General features: G+C 37.2%; 1 protein-coding gene across 5 annotated transcripts in view; it reads left to right on the top strand.

Moving 5' to 3' along the window:
• Positions 1–18417, top strand: part of CUL4B (cullin 4B) — a 42561-nt gene that overhangs the window by 9612 nt on the left and 14532 nt on the right. For all 5 annotated transcript variants that reach the window (XM_040467992.1, XM_040467993.1, XM_040467990.1 and 2 more), the window contains 9 exons: positions 10336–10439; positions 10862–10931; positions 11704–11777; positions 12559–12721; positions 12868–12957; positions 13249–13331; positions 14271–14338; positions 15727–15845; positions 16437–16629. In XM_040467992.1, coding sequence (XP_040323926.1) covers positions 10336–10439; positions 10862–10931; positions 11704–11777; positions 12559–12721; positions 12868–12957; positions 13249–13331; positions 14271–14338; positions 15727–15845; positions 16437–16629 — 964 coding nt within the window. The remainder of the gene's footprint in view (positions 1–10335; positions 10440–10861; positions 10932–11703; positions 11778–12558; positions 12722–12867; positions 12958–13248; positions 13332–14270; positions 14339–15726; positions 15846–16436; positions 16630–18417) is intronic.

The raw sequence follows: 18417 nt of genomic DNA, 5'->3' as shown, positions 1-18417 counted from the left end.
GGAGTACAGTCATATTGGTATATTTCGGGTTTATTTTGGACCCTTCCGATTAGGATTTACAGTAAGGAGTACCTTGGTATAATCAAGGTTTTACCTATAATGGAATCCTATAGCCTAGATCCCAAAGATGATATCTGGTAACATCATTCTGTTGTGGCACTTCTTGCTAAGTGGTGTTATTTGCCTATAGGAAGGGCCTCAAGAAATGCAGATACTCTGTATTTTATCCTTCTTCCTTTGTAGTAGTAGACTTTTGCCATTTCTTTTTCTTTTGAGAGAGAGAGAGAGAGACAGAATGCGAGAGGGGGAGGGCAGAGAGAGAGGGAGACACAGAATCAGAAGGGGGCTTCAGGCTCTGAGGTGTCAGCACAGAGCCTGATATGGGGCTTGAACTCCAGAGCCGAGAGATCATGACCTGAGCCGAAGTCAGATGCTCAACTGACTGAGCCATCCAGGCACCCCGCCATTTCTTTTTCTTGCTCTTTACGTTTGTCTTATCTTCTGGACTGCAAGACCATCCTTAGCCAAAAAAATGAGCAGCTGATTGTAGTCCAGTGACTTCCTCTGAGGTTCAGGTTTGTTTCTTTTGCTTAACAGATCGGTCTATATTTGAAGTGTCTGGTTTAAATATACTATTAGGGGCAATTACTGATTTAGACTTCTTACTACTAAGATATTTTTCCCTACTGTATTTTTGACACAACCACTTCAAGAAGTTACTTTCCATTATAGCGTCAGCAGTTGCATATAAAAAAATATTTCAGAATCTAGTAGCTTGAATTGTTTTTTTTATTTTTAATTTTTTTAAGTTTATTTATTTTGAGAGAGCACGCACACACAGGGATGTGGCGAGAGACAGGGAGAAAGAGAATCCCAAGCAGTTTCTCTGCTGTCAGCGTTTAGCCTAACTTGGGGCTCAAACTCACAAACCATGAGATCATGACCTGAGCTGAAACCAAGAGTCAGGAGCTTATCCAAATGAGCCACCCAAGCACTCTTAGAGTCTTTTATATTGATAAATACCTTGTAAGAAGTTAAGTTGGTTCAACTCATCAGAATTTGTAGTTTTCATCTATTGACTTTAGTTGCAGAGGCTGTGTAGTAATGGACAAACACTGGGTTAGGAGTCAGGAGACAGATTTGGGATCTGGTTTTGGCTGCTATCACCTTTGTGATCTTGAGCAAGAAATTAGACCTCTCTCAACTTCAGTTTGCTTCTCTGTAAAATAAGGGAAAGAAGAACTGTCCTATCTGCCTCATGGAGCTACTTGTAAGAATCCAGTAAGATGTGAGAAACACCTCGAAGCACTATGATCTAGAAATATAAGATGATATCACTAGTACAGCTTTTTCATAAGTCACAGTGTGCCTTTTTCACTTGAAATAAGCCAATTAAGATCACCAGTTTCTGTTGCTTTGAAAATTGAATGAGTCAGTGCATGCAAAACACTCAGAACAACGTCCGAACCATAGTAATAATGTTATACAGTATTCTAATCCTTATAAAGCTATGGAAGTATCAGATAGTGGTGGTAGTAGTAGTAAGTTATTACTTAAGAATGAGCCCACCTTACTTGGCTTTGTTGGTATATTGCACATGTGGCTCCTGAGTTGTACAATATTAAAAGTAGAATTACGGAATTGGAGTTGGAAGGGCTTTAAGAGATCAGATCATGTAGTCCAATAGCTTTTTTCATATAGTGCAGGTGACAGTCTACAAAGCAGGTGCATCTTTTATTATTTCATTTAAGCATTATAGAAGAAACCTTTTGTGAAGTGGATAAGGGAGTGCTTATTATTTCTCTGTTGATGAGGAAACTGAGTCTCAGGGAAGTTAAATAATGAGATGCCTAAGTTTCAAGTCCAGTGCATTTTTACTACTATGCTGCTTCACTAATACACCACAGCTCTTTGAATACCTCTGTAGTGCAGTGTTTGAGGCAAATAAATACTTCACTTTAGGGAAAAAACTTTGTCATCAAAGAAGGTAATTTTTTCATTCCTGTACATATATGGTGTTTATTTGGATATGCTGGTGTACAGCATCTTTACTTTCAATAATGTTATTTTATATATTTTGTATTTATGGCAGATTGTGATTGCTAATGAAGCCTATTTACTTTACCTTGAATATTTTTCTAGGAGTTTTGGGGTTCAAAAATATTTCTCCTGGGGCGTCTGGGTGGCTCAGTTAAGCGTCTGACTTTGGCTCAGGTCACGATCTCAAGGTTGGTGGGTTTGAGCTCTGTGTTGGGCTCTGTGCTGAGCCTGCTTTGGGTTCTGTCTCCCTCTCTCTCTCTGCCCCTCGCCCGCTAGCACAGGCGTGTTCTCCCTCTCTCTCTCTCTCTCTCTCTCTCTCTCTCAAAATTAAAGAAACATTAAAAAATTTTTCCTGATAAATTGATTCTGTTAAATGTCTTTGTTTCAGGAGCTCATAGCTTACATTTTTTCTGTTTTTCCTTTCCTGTATTTCAGAATTATTACATGCTATTGTTCAATTGCATTTCTTTAGCCTAAAATCAGTGATACAGCTTTTTAACTCTTTGCATTTTTCATAGTTTTTTACTATTTCTGCTTTAATAAATTGAAAAGCATTTGTTTATAACTGTTTTTGTTTTTGACTTTAATTTTATAAATGCTCGTTTGGATCATTCTCACAAAGTTTATTTTGAGATGTTCAAGTTCACAAAAAGATAAAAAGATAAAGGGAGTAAAGTTCATACCATCTGGATTTCAGGTGCTTGTTTAATTTTGACTGGTTGAAATGTAAATTAAAAGTACTCTCCTAAAAAAAAAAAAAAAGTACTCTCCTAAAATTGAAACTGTAGAAGTATGTAGTATTACACCAAGCAAAAGTTCACCAAACCTCTCATTCCCCCCATGCTATCCTTTGTATCTGAAGTAAACGCTTATTTGGCATATATCTATGCAGAACTTTTTTCTCTGCACGCAAACGGTTTTAAAGCTTAATCATAGAAGTCCCTAGTATGGATGGCATGTACTGCCTCCCTGAGTTTTTAGTTTCTAGAACAGAATATGTGGTTCTGAGTGCATTTGCAAGAAACAAATGTCTTTTAAGGGTGATTTTAAAATGAGAATTGTACTTGAGTTTAAAAATATCTTTCCTCGACAACCTTGAAATCCTGGTAAGTGTGAGGCAGTGGTTGATTAATGTTATTTTAGTTTGGGGGATTTTTTTTCTTGTTTGCTTATTTTTGATTGACTACAGATAGGAGTATGGTTAAGTGCACTGACTTTTGAGTTGATCAGCCTGATTTAGATTAGAGATCTGCCACTCATGATAACTTTGGGCAAGTTACTTCTCTAAGCCTTGTTTTCCTCATTTGCAAAATGGAAGAGTAAGATTATCTTTGTGTTAGGGTTGTTTAGTTGTAAACAAAATACTGCAGAAAAACTGCTTGTTACAATGTCTACTGTTTGTTGGTGTCATCATTGATAATGATGATAATAAATGAGTCTTTTAAAAAGATATCTTTATTTTTAGATTACCCTTTACTGTACAGCTCTAAAGCCACATGTTATAAAATTCTAAATCCACACTGACTCAGAACAGCTGGCTGATAAATAGATTACATTCCAGATACGTGTCAGTAGACATCATTAGCCAAATTGAAAGAATAATAAAGAGAGGAACTCTCTAGGAACAAGTATTTTTTACTTCTCAAGAATATGTCTTTTTTTTACATGTGGTATCTTATAATAGTTGGAATTTTGGGTGTTTTAAATAATGGGATTATTTTTCTTATGTACTCAGCCTTGTATAAGTAGCTGTATAGTCTTTTAAAATCAGCTACCTTTTTTGGAGCTGGCTGGTAGTTTATATATGAAAATATAACATTTATTCTTAATATAAATGTTTATTTTATTTGAAGGCAAGTCTAGTCCATACTTCAATTCTGATGGAAATAATTTTATGTATTATTAATAAAATTCCGGGGGGGACGCCTGGATAGCTCAGTTGGTTAAGCGTACCACTCTTGATGTTGGCTCAGGTCATGATCTCAAGGTTTGTGGATTCAAGCCCCATGTCTGGCCCGCTGCGGACAGTGAGGTGCCTGCTTCAGATTCACATCCTCTGTCTCCATCTCTCTGTGCCCCTCCCCTCCTCATGCTCTCTCTCAAAAATAAACAAACATTTTTTTTTAAAATGCAACTACAAATTCTTAGTCCTTGATAATTTTAGTCTTATTTAAATCCTTTTTTACTAGCTGTAAAAAGAAAAATAATTTAGGTTTCATGTCTGGTTTCCTTTCTGTAAGTTCTTAGTTTTTGATGTATTTTGAGTATCTTATTGTAGCCATTTTTCCTAAATGTAAAAAGATAAATTAGATTTTATTGCTGTATCGTTTGTTGAAAACTAGGTGGTGTGTTTTCCTTTCTTTAAATATATGGTTTGAAAAATAACACCCAACCCATTAGGCCAACAACCAGAGTTCAGCACCCTGTGGGAATTTAATATCTTTCTTGGTGTCTATCGTTGTTAAATGAGAAAAATTTCTAGATTTCCTCCCTTACTGTGTTTATTTTTATAGTTTTTGTATTTTTTATTCTTATTTTAGTCCTCTTCATTTTTTTATTCTAGTCTTATTACTTACCCTCATTTCTGTTCCTTCTCTTGCCCCTTGTGCAATCTTATGTGCCTTTGCTGTCTTAAATCCTGTATTCCCCAAAGCATCAAATTTTAGGAACTATAGTTTTACATTTTGTTTGCTACATGTTTACATTTCTTTGGAGTGTGTGGTTTTGTTTGTTTCAGACACTTTTTTTTTCAGACAAACATGTTTTTGATGTGATATGTATGGATTTTGGAGGGGAGGGGCTGAGGTTTTGGGGAATAAAGGTTAGAAACTTGTTAGAATGTTCTATTTTATATCTGACTACATTGAAAAAGAATTTAAAAAAAATTTTTTTTAACGTTTATTTATTTTTGAGACAGAGAGAGACAGAGCATGAACGGGGAAGGGTCAGAGAGAGAGGGAGACACAGAATCTGAAACAGGCTTCCGGCTCTGAGCTGTCAGCACAGAGCCCCGATGCGGGGCTCGAACTCACGGACCGCGAGATCGTGACCTGAGCCGAAGTCGGACGCCCAACCGACTGAGCCACCCAGGCGCCCCTGAAAAAGAATTTTTAAGGCAGCATATTTACCAGTAATGATTAGGAGCTTAAGTAAAAAGATAATTTTATTTAAGAGACTTTTAAAATGATCTAGAATCTGCTTGATATAAATAGTTGCATGTGAAATGAGACATAAAATAATACTAAATACATTTCTAATAGTTCATTTCAAAGATCTGGAATAAAATAGAGCTTATCCCAAACTTTAAGTAGTTATTTAACATTTTCCTATTCATGTTTCTAGCCCAGTACTTAATAGGGTACAGAACACTTAGTTAAATAGTTCTTGTTGAATTAGTTACTGCTTACTGTGTGCAAAGCTGGACAGATGCCATGGACATAAAAAGATCACTTAGGGGGCGCCTGGGTGGTGCAGTCGGTTAAGCGTCCGACTTCAGCCAGGTCACGATCTCGCGGTCCGTGAGTTCGAGCCCCGCGTCGGGCTCTGGGCTGATGGCTCGGAGCCTGGAGCCTGTTTCCGATTCTGTGTCTCCCTCTCTCTCTGCCCCTCCCCCGTTCATGCTCTGTCTCTCTCTGTCCCAAAAATAAATAAACGTTGGAAAAAAAAAAAAAAGATCACTTAGGCCTTTTTCCTAAGGTGCTTATATTTAAGTAGCTTCATGAAATGAGTAGTTTGTGACCAGCATTTAAAAAAATTTTTTTTAATGTTTATTTTTAAGAGATAGATACAGCATGAGCGGGGAAGGGGCAGAGAGAGAGGGAGACACAGAATCTGAAACAGGTTCCAGGCACTGAGCTTGTCTACACAGAGCCCGACACGGGGCTGGAACTCATGGACTGGATGGTGAGATCATGACCTGACCTGAAGTTGGATGCTTAACCGACTGAGCCATCCAGCACCACCCCCCCCACCCCGGCCATGACCAGCATTTTTTAAAAGACATGAAATAGAAAATAATCAAAGAACATCACACATAGTAACAATAAGTGTAGTTTCATGAAAATTTTAAGTTACATAAATTTATGTATAATGGATTGTGACATACAATGTGTTTCTTAACTGTGGCTTGTCAAAAATTTTTGGAAGTCCCTATTTTAGGCGCACGTGATTGCTCCAAACAAACCTTGCTTTAAAAAGTAAGGAAAGCAGAGTGTTTAGATGATAGTATGTGTGGAAGATCATAAACAGACATGAGACTAAAATGGTAAAATTGAGCCTTGAATGCCATGCTGAAAAGTGGTGGTGGGGAAGATAGGGTTTATTGGGTAAGGCAAATATTTTAAATTTTTTGAGGACTTAATGTATTCATCTAGTTCAGAATCCAAAAAATAATACAGAACATATAGTGAAAAGTTTCACTTCCACCCTATCCTCTGCGGCCCCCCCCCCCCCAACTCAGTTAGTTCCTCTCTCCACAAACACTATTAGTTTGGGGAGTATCTTTCCAGCAGTGTCTCGTGTACGTAAAAACAACTGTGTGTGTGTTTTATTTGTTTTGTCTTTTTTATGTAAATGGTAGACCATGAACCACAGAGAGAGAGCGTGCAAGGGGGGAGAGAGGCAGAGAGAGAGAGGGGGGAGAATCTTAAGCAGGCTTCATGCTTAGTGCAGAGTCCAACACAGAACTCTATCCTGTGACTCTGGGATCATGACCTGAGCTGAAATCAACCGACTGAGCCACCCCGGTGCCCCAAAGATAGATTGTTTGTTTGTTTGTTTGTTTGTTTATTATTTCAATGTTTATTTATTTTGGGGAGAGAGAGAGAGAGCGCGCGCGCATCAACGGGGGAGGGGCAGAGAGAGAGGGAGACCCAGAATCTGAAGTAGCCTCCAGGCTCCGAGTTGTCAGCACAGAGCCCGACACAGGGCTTGAATCCAAAGACTGAGATCTTGACCTGAACTAAGTCAGACGCTCAACCGACTGAGCCACCCAGGTGCCCTGCACCAAAGATTTTTTAAAGTAGGCTCCATGCCCAATGTGGGGCTTGAACTCATGACCCCGAGATCAAGAACCGCAGTCTTCTTCCAACTGAGCCAGCCAGGTGCCCCTAAGGTTTTTTTTTTTTTTATTTAAGAATTTATTTTTAAGTAATCTCTGCACCCAACATGGGACTTGAACTCACAACCCTGAGATCAAGAGTCACATACTCCATTGACTGAACCAACCAAGCACCCCAGCCCTTTGTATTTTTTTATACCTATTATGGGATTTTTCCAGAACAGTACTAGAGCTTGATGAAAGGTTGTCAGGGAAGGGAAATGACTAGATCTGGTCTATATATGTTGAACAGTCAAAGTTAACTAAATTAGAGAAGCAGAGTGTTCTCTTCAATTTGACCTTCAGGACTCACCTTAGATCTTTAGATGCTCCCTTTCCTGCCTTTTTTTTTTTTTTGCCTCTTAACATTTTAAGTCACTTTTCAACTAAATATGGGGGAGATGGTAAAGCCCGGCTAAATTCTCTATTTCTCGCTATTCCCACTAGCTCTTCATTTTCTTTTGGTCTTTGGGATTCCACCTCTTTATCTCTTAGGAAGGCTTTTCTGACTTGCACCTATCCTAAGGAGACTGGGTTAGGGCCTTGCCTCTGTGCTTATCCTTACCATAGCACCTAACAGTGTTTTGTAATTATATGTTTTCTGGTCAGTTTTCTCCTTATGCTATAAGCCCCTTCTATGTGCAAGACACATTGCTAGTTGTAAGTATGTTGGTTTTTGAATATTTACTGTATTGCCTGGTTCAGAGCCCCCAAAACATTAATAGAATATGTGTATACATAAGCACATGATCTTTTTTTCTCATTAGGGAGAATTAGGGGATAGATATACTTGAAAAGGTAAAGTATTGACTCAGTGACAGATCACTGTGTTATGATTGGTGACAGTGCCAGGTGAGGCAGTTAGGGAAAGCTTATTGGAAGAGGTGGGACCTAGTAAGTCAGAAGGGAATATGATATCTTGTGTGAGAAATACAGCAGGAGGGGATGGGAGAAGGAGGAGTCGGAGAAGTACTGGAAATGGGAAATGTGCATAAGATGAAGTACAAAGAATCTAAGCAGGGAAATAAATGCTGACAAAATGAGTCATTCAAGAGGAATACCAGATACAATGAGATTACTAAAGGAGGAAGGGGGAGAATCCATGGAGAACCAATGTGAACAGAAAGGCTCATGAAATAAGCATAAATACACCCTAGGTATTTGTGGCCTACCCCAAGGCCACTTGGAAAGTGGCCAGGGGAGACTGAGGCTTCTTATTCAGCTGTAGCTACTGGATCTAATTGGCCTGCTGTTTCCTGGTGAGGTGCAGTGACTTTCCTCCAATGATATAAGTGGTTTTCTTTAAGGTTTCTTTTCATTTACTAATTTATTTACTGGACCTGCATGCTGGGAATGTGACTTAAAACTACGTATTTATAAAATTCTACTCCAACCAACAGAACTTGGAGTCAATTTTAATGGGTTTTCTGCCTTTTGTTGTGGTGAGGAAGGAATCTTGGTGTTATGTTTAAGTTATTACTAGTTGGAATTGTAGATTATATCAGAGTTCATCCTGAGAGTTTTTACCATGCCTGTTGTTTTAAATTTGAAAGCCTTTGATACACATAACAAGAAACTCATTGAAATCTGAAGTTTGTCCTTTTGGGATCTGAGTAAAAAAGGAAGACCAATTCAACTATTAGAATGAAGAAAAAATACAGTCATTTTGGTTATAATTAATGTTTATTCAGTTGTGCAAATTAAAAAAAATTCTGTATTTAAATATTCTTAGACTTAAATATTGGAGAAAAGTATTTGGTATTTACCTCATACTCTTATAATACCGCTAGCAGTAATGTTTCTATTGTTCTGCTTAGGATGACTTTCAAAGAAAGTACAATTAAGTTTTAATTCATTGGTGGTCAAAGTGCCCAACTCATCTGATAAACAACTGGTGAAATTGTTTTTAAAACTCAAAATGGAGGGCACCTTGGTGGCTCAGTCATTTAAGTGTCCAACTTGGGCTCAGGTCATGATCTCAAGGTTCGTGAGTTTGAGCCCTGCATCAGGCTCTGTGCTGACAGCTCAGAGCCTGGAGCCTGCTTCGGATTCTGTGTCTCCCTCTCTCTCTGTCCATCCGTCACTTGTACTCTGTCTCTCTCGCTCAAAAATAAATTAAAAATTTTTTTTTAAATCTCAAAATGGGATTCTGCTTATGAAAACAATGAACATTTTAAACAAGAAAGCATTTATATATAGTAGTTGTTACAAATTGGATGTCTCCGTAGGGGGAGAACTTGACTTGATTCCCTGTGTCCTTAACCTGAACAGTATATAATATAATAAATATACTGGTGGGGATTTTTTTTGGGGGGGGGGAGGGTGGTACATTGGTTATGAAAAAGTTCACCTGCATTCATATTTTATTTTACTTTATTTTTTTAATCTTTATTTATTTTTGAGAGAGAAGGAGAGACAGTGTAAGCGGGGGATGAACAGAGAGAGAGGGAGACACAAAATCCGAAGCAGCCACCAGGCTTTGAGCTGTCAGCATAGAGCCCAACATGGGGCTCGAACTCACGAACCCAACTCATGAACTGAGAGTTCATGACCTGAGCTGAAGTCAGACACTTAACCCACTGAGCCACCCAGGCCTCTTCCTTTGTGTTTTAAATGGATGAATATGGGGTGCCTGGGTAGCTCAGTCGGTTAAGCGTCTGACTTCAGCTCAGACTTCAGCTCAGGTCATGATTTCATGGTTCGTGGGCCCGAGCCCCACTTTGGGCTCTGTGCTGACAGTGCAGAGCCTAGAGCCTGCTTCAGATTCTGTGTCTCCCTCTGTCTCTCTGCCCCTCCCCTGCTCATGCTCTGTTTATCTCTCTTTCTCAAAAAGTAAATAAACATTAAATTTTTTTAATGGATGAATAAACTTTTTTAAATAAATTGATGTAAAAATATTAAAATAGTAAGAATTTGAGGGTTTCCTGGGTGGCTCAATCAATTAACTGACTCTTGACTTCAGCTCAGGTCATGAATTCATGGTTCATGAGTTCAAGCCTCACATGGGGCTCGTGCTGGCTGTAGGAGCCTGCTTGGGATTCTCTCTCCCCTCCCACCCCTCACCCATTCACACATGCTCTTTTTCAAAATGAAAAAAAATAAAAAAAACTTTAAAAAAAGTTCAGAATTTGATGTAAGTAATCAAGAAATCCCTACCCCATTTTTCTCCTTAAACAAGTATGTGTTTAATCTTGCAGGCTGTGGAAAATCTCTGTTCCTACAAGATTTCTGCAAACTTGTACAAACAGCTGAGACAGATTTGTGAAGATCACATCAAAGCACAAATTCATCAGTTCAGAGAATATCCTTTTAAAAACCAAAAATACTGTTTTTTTACCTTTGACCTCTTTTCCTATCCCTCACTATTTAACCCAACTTGAAGTGGAATGCCTGTGTTTTATAGATTTGTTGTTAATTTCATTTCTAGAGAAAGAAGAAACAAGTTTTTGACTTTTCAGCTTTAATTAGGTTCCAAATTTACATTGTAGTATAAGTTTACTCTTGTCCTAACAAATTTCCATTTTAAGAAAAAATAATCTGAGGGAAATCATAAACAACACAATGCTCACTTATATGTAAGAGTTGTTCTAAAAGGTATTTTTTTAGTGGGATCTAAAACTTTTTTACAGTTTAATAGCATTTTGTTCTATAATAAGACAAATGTGCTCTTCTATTGCTTATTACTTGTACTAAGCACTTAAAAATATCCTTGACATATTTCATGGATTCATTGGATAGTGTTCTTTTTCTAAAGAAGATTGATAGATGCTGGCAAAACCACTGCAGACAAATGGTAAGCTGGAAAAATATTGTAGTTAAATACATTTTTTCAAATACATGGATGTTTTAAAAGCTTTGCAATGTTTGGGGGATAGCCTCAGTATCTGCTCTTGTTCTGAATTGAAAACAGATTTTGTTTGAGTTTTCTACTTTAAAACTGCTAGTTATAGGAAGACCACAAGTTTAGAATGATTTGCACCTTAGGATCATTTTTATTTTTGTCATGCGTAAACTAAAAGTATTTATATGACTAAAAAAAGTAACATTTTTGTCTGTTAGTCTTGATGGATATCCCACCCACCTACTTGATTACCTGTGAAGGTGCCTGATGCATTTTAGTTTATTCAGATCAGAACTTTTTCCTTTTCCCTAATCGTATTTATTTTATACCTTTTAATCGCAAATTAAAAATCTTAAAATTCCCGTACCCAAAACCCGCACGTGCAATTTAAGGCAGTTTCACTCTGAATGGCCACTGTTACTGAAGAAGAATTGCATGTGTGTCTCCTTGATTCTGTTTTTATTTTTGGTTACTTCTCAAGTTGCAGAGAAGTCATAGGACCATTCTAAGTGTCCCTTTTCTAGAAATTACAACAAGGATTAAGACAATAGAATAGTTTAACAGAAATGGCATGGGCATATTCTCAGGTAGATTTCTTTATCTGTGTGTTTGATTCTAGTAGTTTATGTATAAAAGTGAACCCTGCAATTTTATTCTTATTTTATCAAGAGCAAATATTTCAGCTTAACAAAATATAAAAATTGGTTTTCTTTTTCATTGGCAGATCATGATTAGAAGCATTTTTTTGTTTCTGGATAGAACTTACGTTCTTCAGAATTCAATGCTACCCTCGATTTGGTAAGAATGCCAGAAAAAATTACGAAAAGATTTGTTACAAATGATAGTTAAATCTTAATTACACTAATGGAAAGAGAGTAAGTGATTCTGTGAACATTCTCCTAAAAATTCACATTTGGCTTCTAGACTTGTATTTATAGCAGTTTTACCTTCTTAATTAGTTTTGCCTATGTTGGAGATAGCTTGCATTCCTTGAGCATATGATACTTTATAAAGTTTTTTTGTTAGCCAAGGGATTAAAGTTTGCTCTGGACTATCTTACGAGTGTGCATTATTTTGTTGCTTATCAAGAGTTTGCTCATTATCTTTTAACATTGTTATGGAAAATTCCATATACGAAAATAGAATAGTATAACGAGCTCTTTCCCCCACCATGTGCCTAGTATCTGCCTGCAGTAATTATCTGGAGAGTTTACTGATTTTTGAGTACTGAAGCCAGATTACAAATGACCAATTAGCCTTCATTACCAGTACAGTGAAAACCATTTTATATCTTTGAACTAATTTTGTCTCTTGATTTGACCAAGGAAGAAATCCACCAAAGGAAATAATACAACCGAACTTAGTTACGGAGGAAGACAGGAATTTAGCTTCAATTCTCATTAAAGGCGATGATTTTCCTGTATACTTTAATAACGTTATGTAAAATTAAATGTGTGGATTTTATCTTTTCACAATTGCTGCTTCAAATCTGGGGCCCTCATTAACGTGGTGAGAAGTTAAGCAGGTTTCTCTAGAAGTGGTATTGTTGTCAATTAATTATATATGTTTTTTATTTTAGGGACATGGGACTAGAGTTATTTAGGGCTCATATTATAAGTGATCAGAAAGTCCAGAATAAGACAATTGATGGCATTCTTCTCTTGATTGAGAGGGAAAGGAATGGTGAAGCAATTGATAGAAGTTTACTCCGAAGCCTTTTGAGTATGCTGTCTGACTTGCAAGTAAGTTAACTTACTTCACTTACAGAGCTGATTGCTATTCCTAGTTTGATGTTTGAAAACCAGATTCATGGTGCTATTCACATAGAGGACATTTAATAAGTATTGAATAAATGAACTCGTTTGTTTTGATTCCCCCCCCCCCCCAGATTTATCAGGATTCTTTTGAACAACGGTTTTTGGAAGAAACTAACCGGCTCTATGCAGCTGAAGGCCAAAAATTAATGCAGGAAAGAGAGGTACTTAAAAATCATGATTAATAAATCCACTGTGTCTCATAATAGACCTTACTTTATAGAGCATAAGCTGCCTTTTGCATTTATCTTCTGAACATTGTGACGCTTTTCTCTCACTTAGGTTCTCCTTTCTTTTCTCTCTCCTTAAAGGCCAGAATTCTGGATCATAAACTACCTATAATTTTACATGTTTCAGTCCTGTCATTCAGGGCTGTCCCCAGGGTATTTTGGATTTGACATTTTCTGAATGATTTATGGGGAGGAAAACAATAATATGAAAAACTGTCTTTGTAGGTTCCTGAATATCTTCATCATGTTAACAAACGTCTAGAAGAAGAAGCAGACAGACTTATTACTTACTTAGATCAGACCACCCAGTAAGTATTATATGCTCAGTCTAATAGACTTTAACCAGTGTTGTTGAATCACTTAAGGCACTAAGCATCCCCAAACCTGTTAGTACCCATCTTCAGGTGTGATTTGAGATTTTTAACAATTGTTTTCTTAATGTAAACTTCAAGTTATTTTTCTCTAGTTAATTAGATTTAATCAAGGGTTGTCTGCATGTGTTAAGGATGTAATTTAAAAATAGTATTAGAGAGGTGCCTGGCTGGCTCAGTTGGTAGAGCATTCAACTCTTGATCTCAGGGTCATAAGTTTCAAGCCCCACATTGGACGTAGAACTTATTTTTTTTTTTAATGAAAAAAACACTAGGCTGATTAAAATTCAGTAGGTATGGGGCATATGGGTGGCTCCATTGGTTAAGCTTCCAACTTAAGCTCAGGTCATGATTTCATGGTTGGTGAATTCAAGCCCCACGTCGGACTCTCTGCTGTCAGTGGGCTCTCTGCTGTCAGCGCAGAGCCCGCTTGGGATCCTCTGTCCCTACCCCTCTCTGCCGCTCACGTGCGCATGCTCTGTCTCGCTCGCTCTCTGTCAAACATAAACTTTAAAAAAATCAGTAGGTGTTTGGAGGAGAAACTGTTTCTGTGCTTTCCTAAATATTAACCACCAAGGAGTTCCTGTAAACAGCATAGATAATTACCTTCCTAATAAAAGCAGAGAAACTTGGAAAAAGCCAGCCACGGCAAGACCATGGAAATACTTATTTAGTGATGTAAATCAAATTCTGAAATAATGCACTTTTTCTTCTTGCATAAGTAGAGTGCCTCTGAGCACCAATAAATTTAAATGTAGGATAGGAATATTAAAATTATCATAAAATAAGCTATATGTGATTTTTCCACCCAAAGAAAGGTTTTAAATTTTCAGGAAAGTCCATTGGCGGTAATTCTAAACTTTTTCTTTCTTGTAGGAAGTCCTTAATTGCTACTGTAGAAAAGCAACTTCTAGGTGAACACTTAACAGCAATTCTTCAGAAAGGTAATTGACAATTTATAAATAAAGAGATTACATTTTAAATGGTAGACGCAGACAAGTAAAAAATTTTTAAGGATTACCCTTTTAAAAGCTTGATGCTGTGTGGCTGCTTTTCTGAGGATGGACAAACCCCTTTTCCCTATTCATCATTGTAAACTTTCAGGAGGTGCTTCTTGCCTTAATTTAAAGATACAGGAACTGAGGAGGCGCCTGGGTAGCTTAGTCAGTTAAGCAGCTGACCTCGGCTCAGGTCATGATCTCACGACTCACGAGCTCATGGGTTCCAGCCCTGTGTTGGGCTCTGTGCTGCAGCTCAGGGCCTGGAGCCTGCTTTGGATTCTGTGCTCTCCACCACTCCCCAACTCACGCTTGCTCTCTCTGTCTCTCTCAAAAATAAATAAACATTAAAAAAAGATACAGGAATTGAGAATGAGAGGGGTCCACTAACACCAGCAAAAAAAAAAAAAAAAGGCAGTGGGAATTCTTGACTTAATTTGTAAGACTATGGTAAGATTCCTTTTTACACTCAGGTGTTTTTATTCATAGCATATAAAACCAAGCACTTCTAATCCCAGGTGATCTTGAGGGTATACCCTGAATTTTATTTTGACAGTGCCAGAAATACACAATAGTCTTACCTTTCTCTCCAACCACCTTTTGTATAAAATGGATATATTTTAGAACTTCAAAGCAGTTACATATTATTTCATTCTGAAAATCAAATACAGAACCTCATTTAAACTTGGCCTATTAGGGGTGCCTGGGTAGCTTAGTTGGTTAAGCATCCAACTTCGGCTCAGGTCAAGATACCATGGTCTGGGAGTTCGAGCCCCGTGTCGGGCTCTGTGCTGACAGCTTAGAGCCTGGAGCTGGCTTCAGATTTTGTGTCTCCCTTTCTCTCTCTGCCCTCCCCTGCTCGCATTCTGTCTCTCTCTCTTTCAAAAATAAATAAACATTAAAAAAACACTTAAGCTTGGCCTATTAATGCATGGTTTTTAAAACACCACAGACTGTATCCAGTACTCTGAAAAATATGTATACTAATTAGTGCCAGATATAATACGGCTTCCACACACATGTGCGAGTTATTTATAACGTATATTTAAGTAAATCACTTATTACAAATTGGTTTATACCTCTGATCTATGCTAAATGGAACAAACTGTTGCATAATTATTTTTGTTTTTATATAGACTAAAGCTCCCTGTATTTAGTTTTCATTTGGAAAGGTGATTTATCTATTTGGATTGACTAGAAAACAAGTGTCCGTTAAAATTCATAGACTAGTAATAGTTTAGACCACTATTACATTAATAATTTAACTTAATTTTCATTAAAATGTCTGACATTTTTGGTAACTATTTTTAATGCTAAAATATTTGAAATTCCAGGTTTAAATAACCTCCTTGATGAAAACCGAATTCAAGATTTATCTCTCCTGTATCAGCTCTTTAGTAGAGTTCGAGGTGGAGTTCAGGTTCTCTTGCAACAGTGGATTGAATACATTAAGGTATTAACAATTAACCTGTGTTTTTTTCAGCTATTATAATCTATGCAGAATGCATATCAGCAAGTATTTCTTGTTAGATCCAATTTTTTTTAAGTAATGGGAATTTTGAAGGCAGTAAACCTGAGAATGATAGCTGTGTAACAGATCAGCAATAAAAGTTATCTTCCTGATGTCTGATATGATTTCTAGCTTCAGTACTTAGAATAGTGAATGTGGGGAGTGGGGGCAGGCAAGAGGATTTTTGTTTGGATCCAAAATTTCTTTCCTTTCTTCAATTTTACACTGAAGCTAGATTGCTATTTTTTAAAAAAATTCAAACCTGACTTTAAAAGTAGGAACAAAAGCCCAGAGACTTACAATAATACTCCATTATGATACCATATACCCAGTAAGTCATTTCTTATTTTGTGACTGTAGATGAATTGTATCAGTCTGCATGTTTTATCACTTTAGTTTTTTCTTTTCCTGACCTCAAAAACAGCTTTACTTTAATATTTTGATATTTTAAAATGTGTGTACCTACTTAAAATATGATTTGTGGATTGTTTTCATCAGATAATTCTGCTAAAAAGTGGTCATTTTTATTTTTAGGCATTTGGCAGCACTATTGTAATTAATCCTGAAAAAGATAAAACCATGGTTCAAGAATTACTGGATTTTAAAGATAAGGTTGACCATATAATTGATATTTGTTTTCTGAAAAATGAAAAATTCATCAATGCCATGAAAGAAGCATTTGAGACATTCATTAACAAAAGACCAAACAAACCTGCTGAACTTATAGGTATTTTCCAGTATTTTTTTTCTGGCTGTTTAATGTTCTTTTATTCATAAAATTTCAATTAATTTGAAACTTTGACAAGGTTGTAGTTGATTCAACACCTCATTTATTTGCGGTTGATTAGGTGGCAGTTTCTAAGAACCTTATTCTAAGGAATAAGTCCTTCGAGGTAAAGAACATAAGTCACATGTCAAACATGATGTTCTGTCTTGGTAAGATCGTACATTGGACCCTATTTACTTTTATTTACACTAAGCTTGATATCTGTTTTTTAAGCCTGTAGCAATTTAGAGGTGGGACAGGGTGCTACTTCTAGAGGCCCACACTTAGGGCTACAATAAAGTCTAGCAAGAAATTATAGTTGCTAGTGAGAAAGGAAAATGTCCAGGACAGGGGCACCTGGGCGGCTCAGTTGGTTAACATCCAGCTCTTGATTTTGGTTCAGGTCATGATCTCATGCTTCCTGAAATTGAGCCCTGTGTCAGGATCTGTGCTGACAGTGTGGAGCTTGCTTGAGATGCTCTCTATCCCTCTCTCTCTGCCCCTACCCCATTCATGCGGGCACTCTCTCTCAAACTTAGAAAAAACGCCCAGGACAAAAATAATCTGGTCATCTGGGTCCATTTAGTGTAAGGATATGATATATGGCAGTGTTTCTCAGGTTTTCCTACCAAACTACCCTTTAGTGTCAGGAGAGGTACTCTCTGAAGGTTTAGGGTCCTCTGCCAAAGGGATGAAGTTTCGTTGATCTACTACTTACCTTTAAATTTTTTGGCAGATTTTGCCTTTTACTCTGTGTCTGGTTTGTTTTCATAAGTAGCGTTTTAGATTGCTTGACATCAGTATAAAATGGACACTCAGAAGATGTGCCAGGTCTTTAAGTGGCTTTTTTTGGAGATGTAATTGCCATATGTTCTATTAGTTTCAGATGTACAGCATAGTGATTCAACATTTGTATGCATTGTGAAATGGTCACCACGATAAGCCTAGTTACCATCTGTCCCCTTGTGAAGTCAATACAATATTTATGGACATTATTTATATTCCCATGACTTATTTTATAACTGAATTTGTGTTTCTTTATCCCCTTTACTCATTTTGACACCCCCAACCGCCCTTCCTCTGGCAAACACCAACCTGTTCTCGTATTTGAGTCTGAATTTTGTTTTGTTTTTTAGATTCCACATATAAGTGAAATCCCATGGTATGTGTCTTATTTCTGTGCCTTAATTTCACTTAGTGTACAACCCTCAAGATCTGTTATGCAAATGGCAAGAGTTCATTCATTTTTATGGCTAAATAGTATTCCATCACACACACACACACACACACACACACACACACACACACACACACACTCTCTCTCTCTCTCTCTCGCTCTCGCTCTCGCTCTCTCAACCTTCTGTATCCATTTATCCATTGATAGGATATTTAGATTGTTTCCCTATCTTGGCTGTTGTAAATATGCTGCAATGAACATAGGGGTACATGAATGTTTTTGAATTAGTGTGTTCATTTTCTTCATGGTGGAATTGCTGGATCATATGGTAGCTCTATTAATTTTTTGAAGAACCTCCATAATATTTTCCATGGTGGCTGCACCGGTTTACATTCCCACCAATAATGCCCGAGGGTTACCTTTTCTCCAAATCCTCACCAACACATTTTTTTTTGTCTTTTTGATACTAGCTATTCTGACAGATATAAGGTGATATCCCATTATGATTTTGATTTGCATTTCCCTGATGATTAGTGATATTGAGCATCTTTTCATGTGCTTTTTGGCCATCT

This window comes from Herpailurus yagouaroundi, unplaced genomic scaffold (assembly GCF_014898765.1).
Source record: "Herpailurus yagouaroundi ecotype Mexico unplaced genomic scaffold, PumYag 67641, whole genome shotgun sequence".
NCBI classification, from domain to species: Eukaryota; Metazoa; Chordata; class Mammalia; order Carnivora; family Felidae; genus Herpailurus; species Herpailurus yagouaroundi.
The sequence above is the reverse complement of the archived record's forward strand: the minus strand, read 5'-3'. Positions and strand labels throughout refer to the sequence as shown.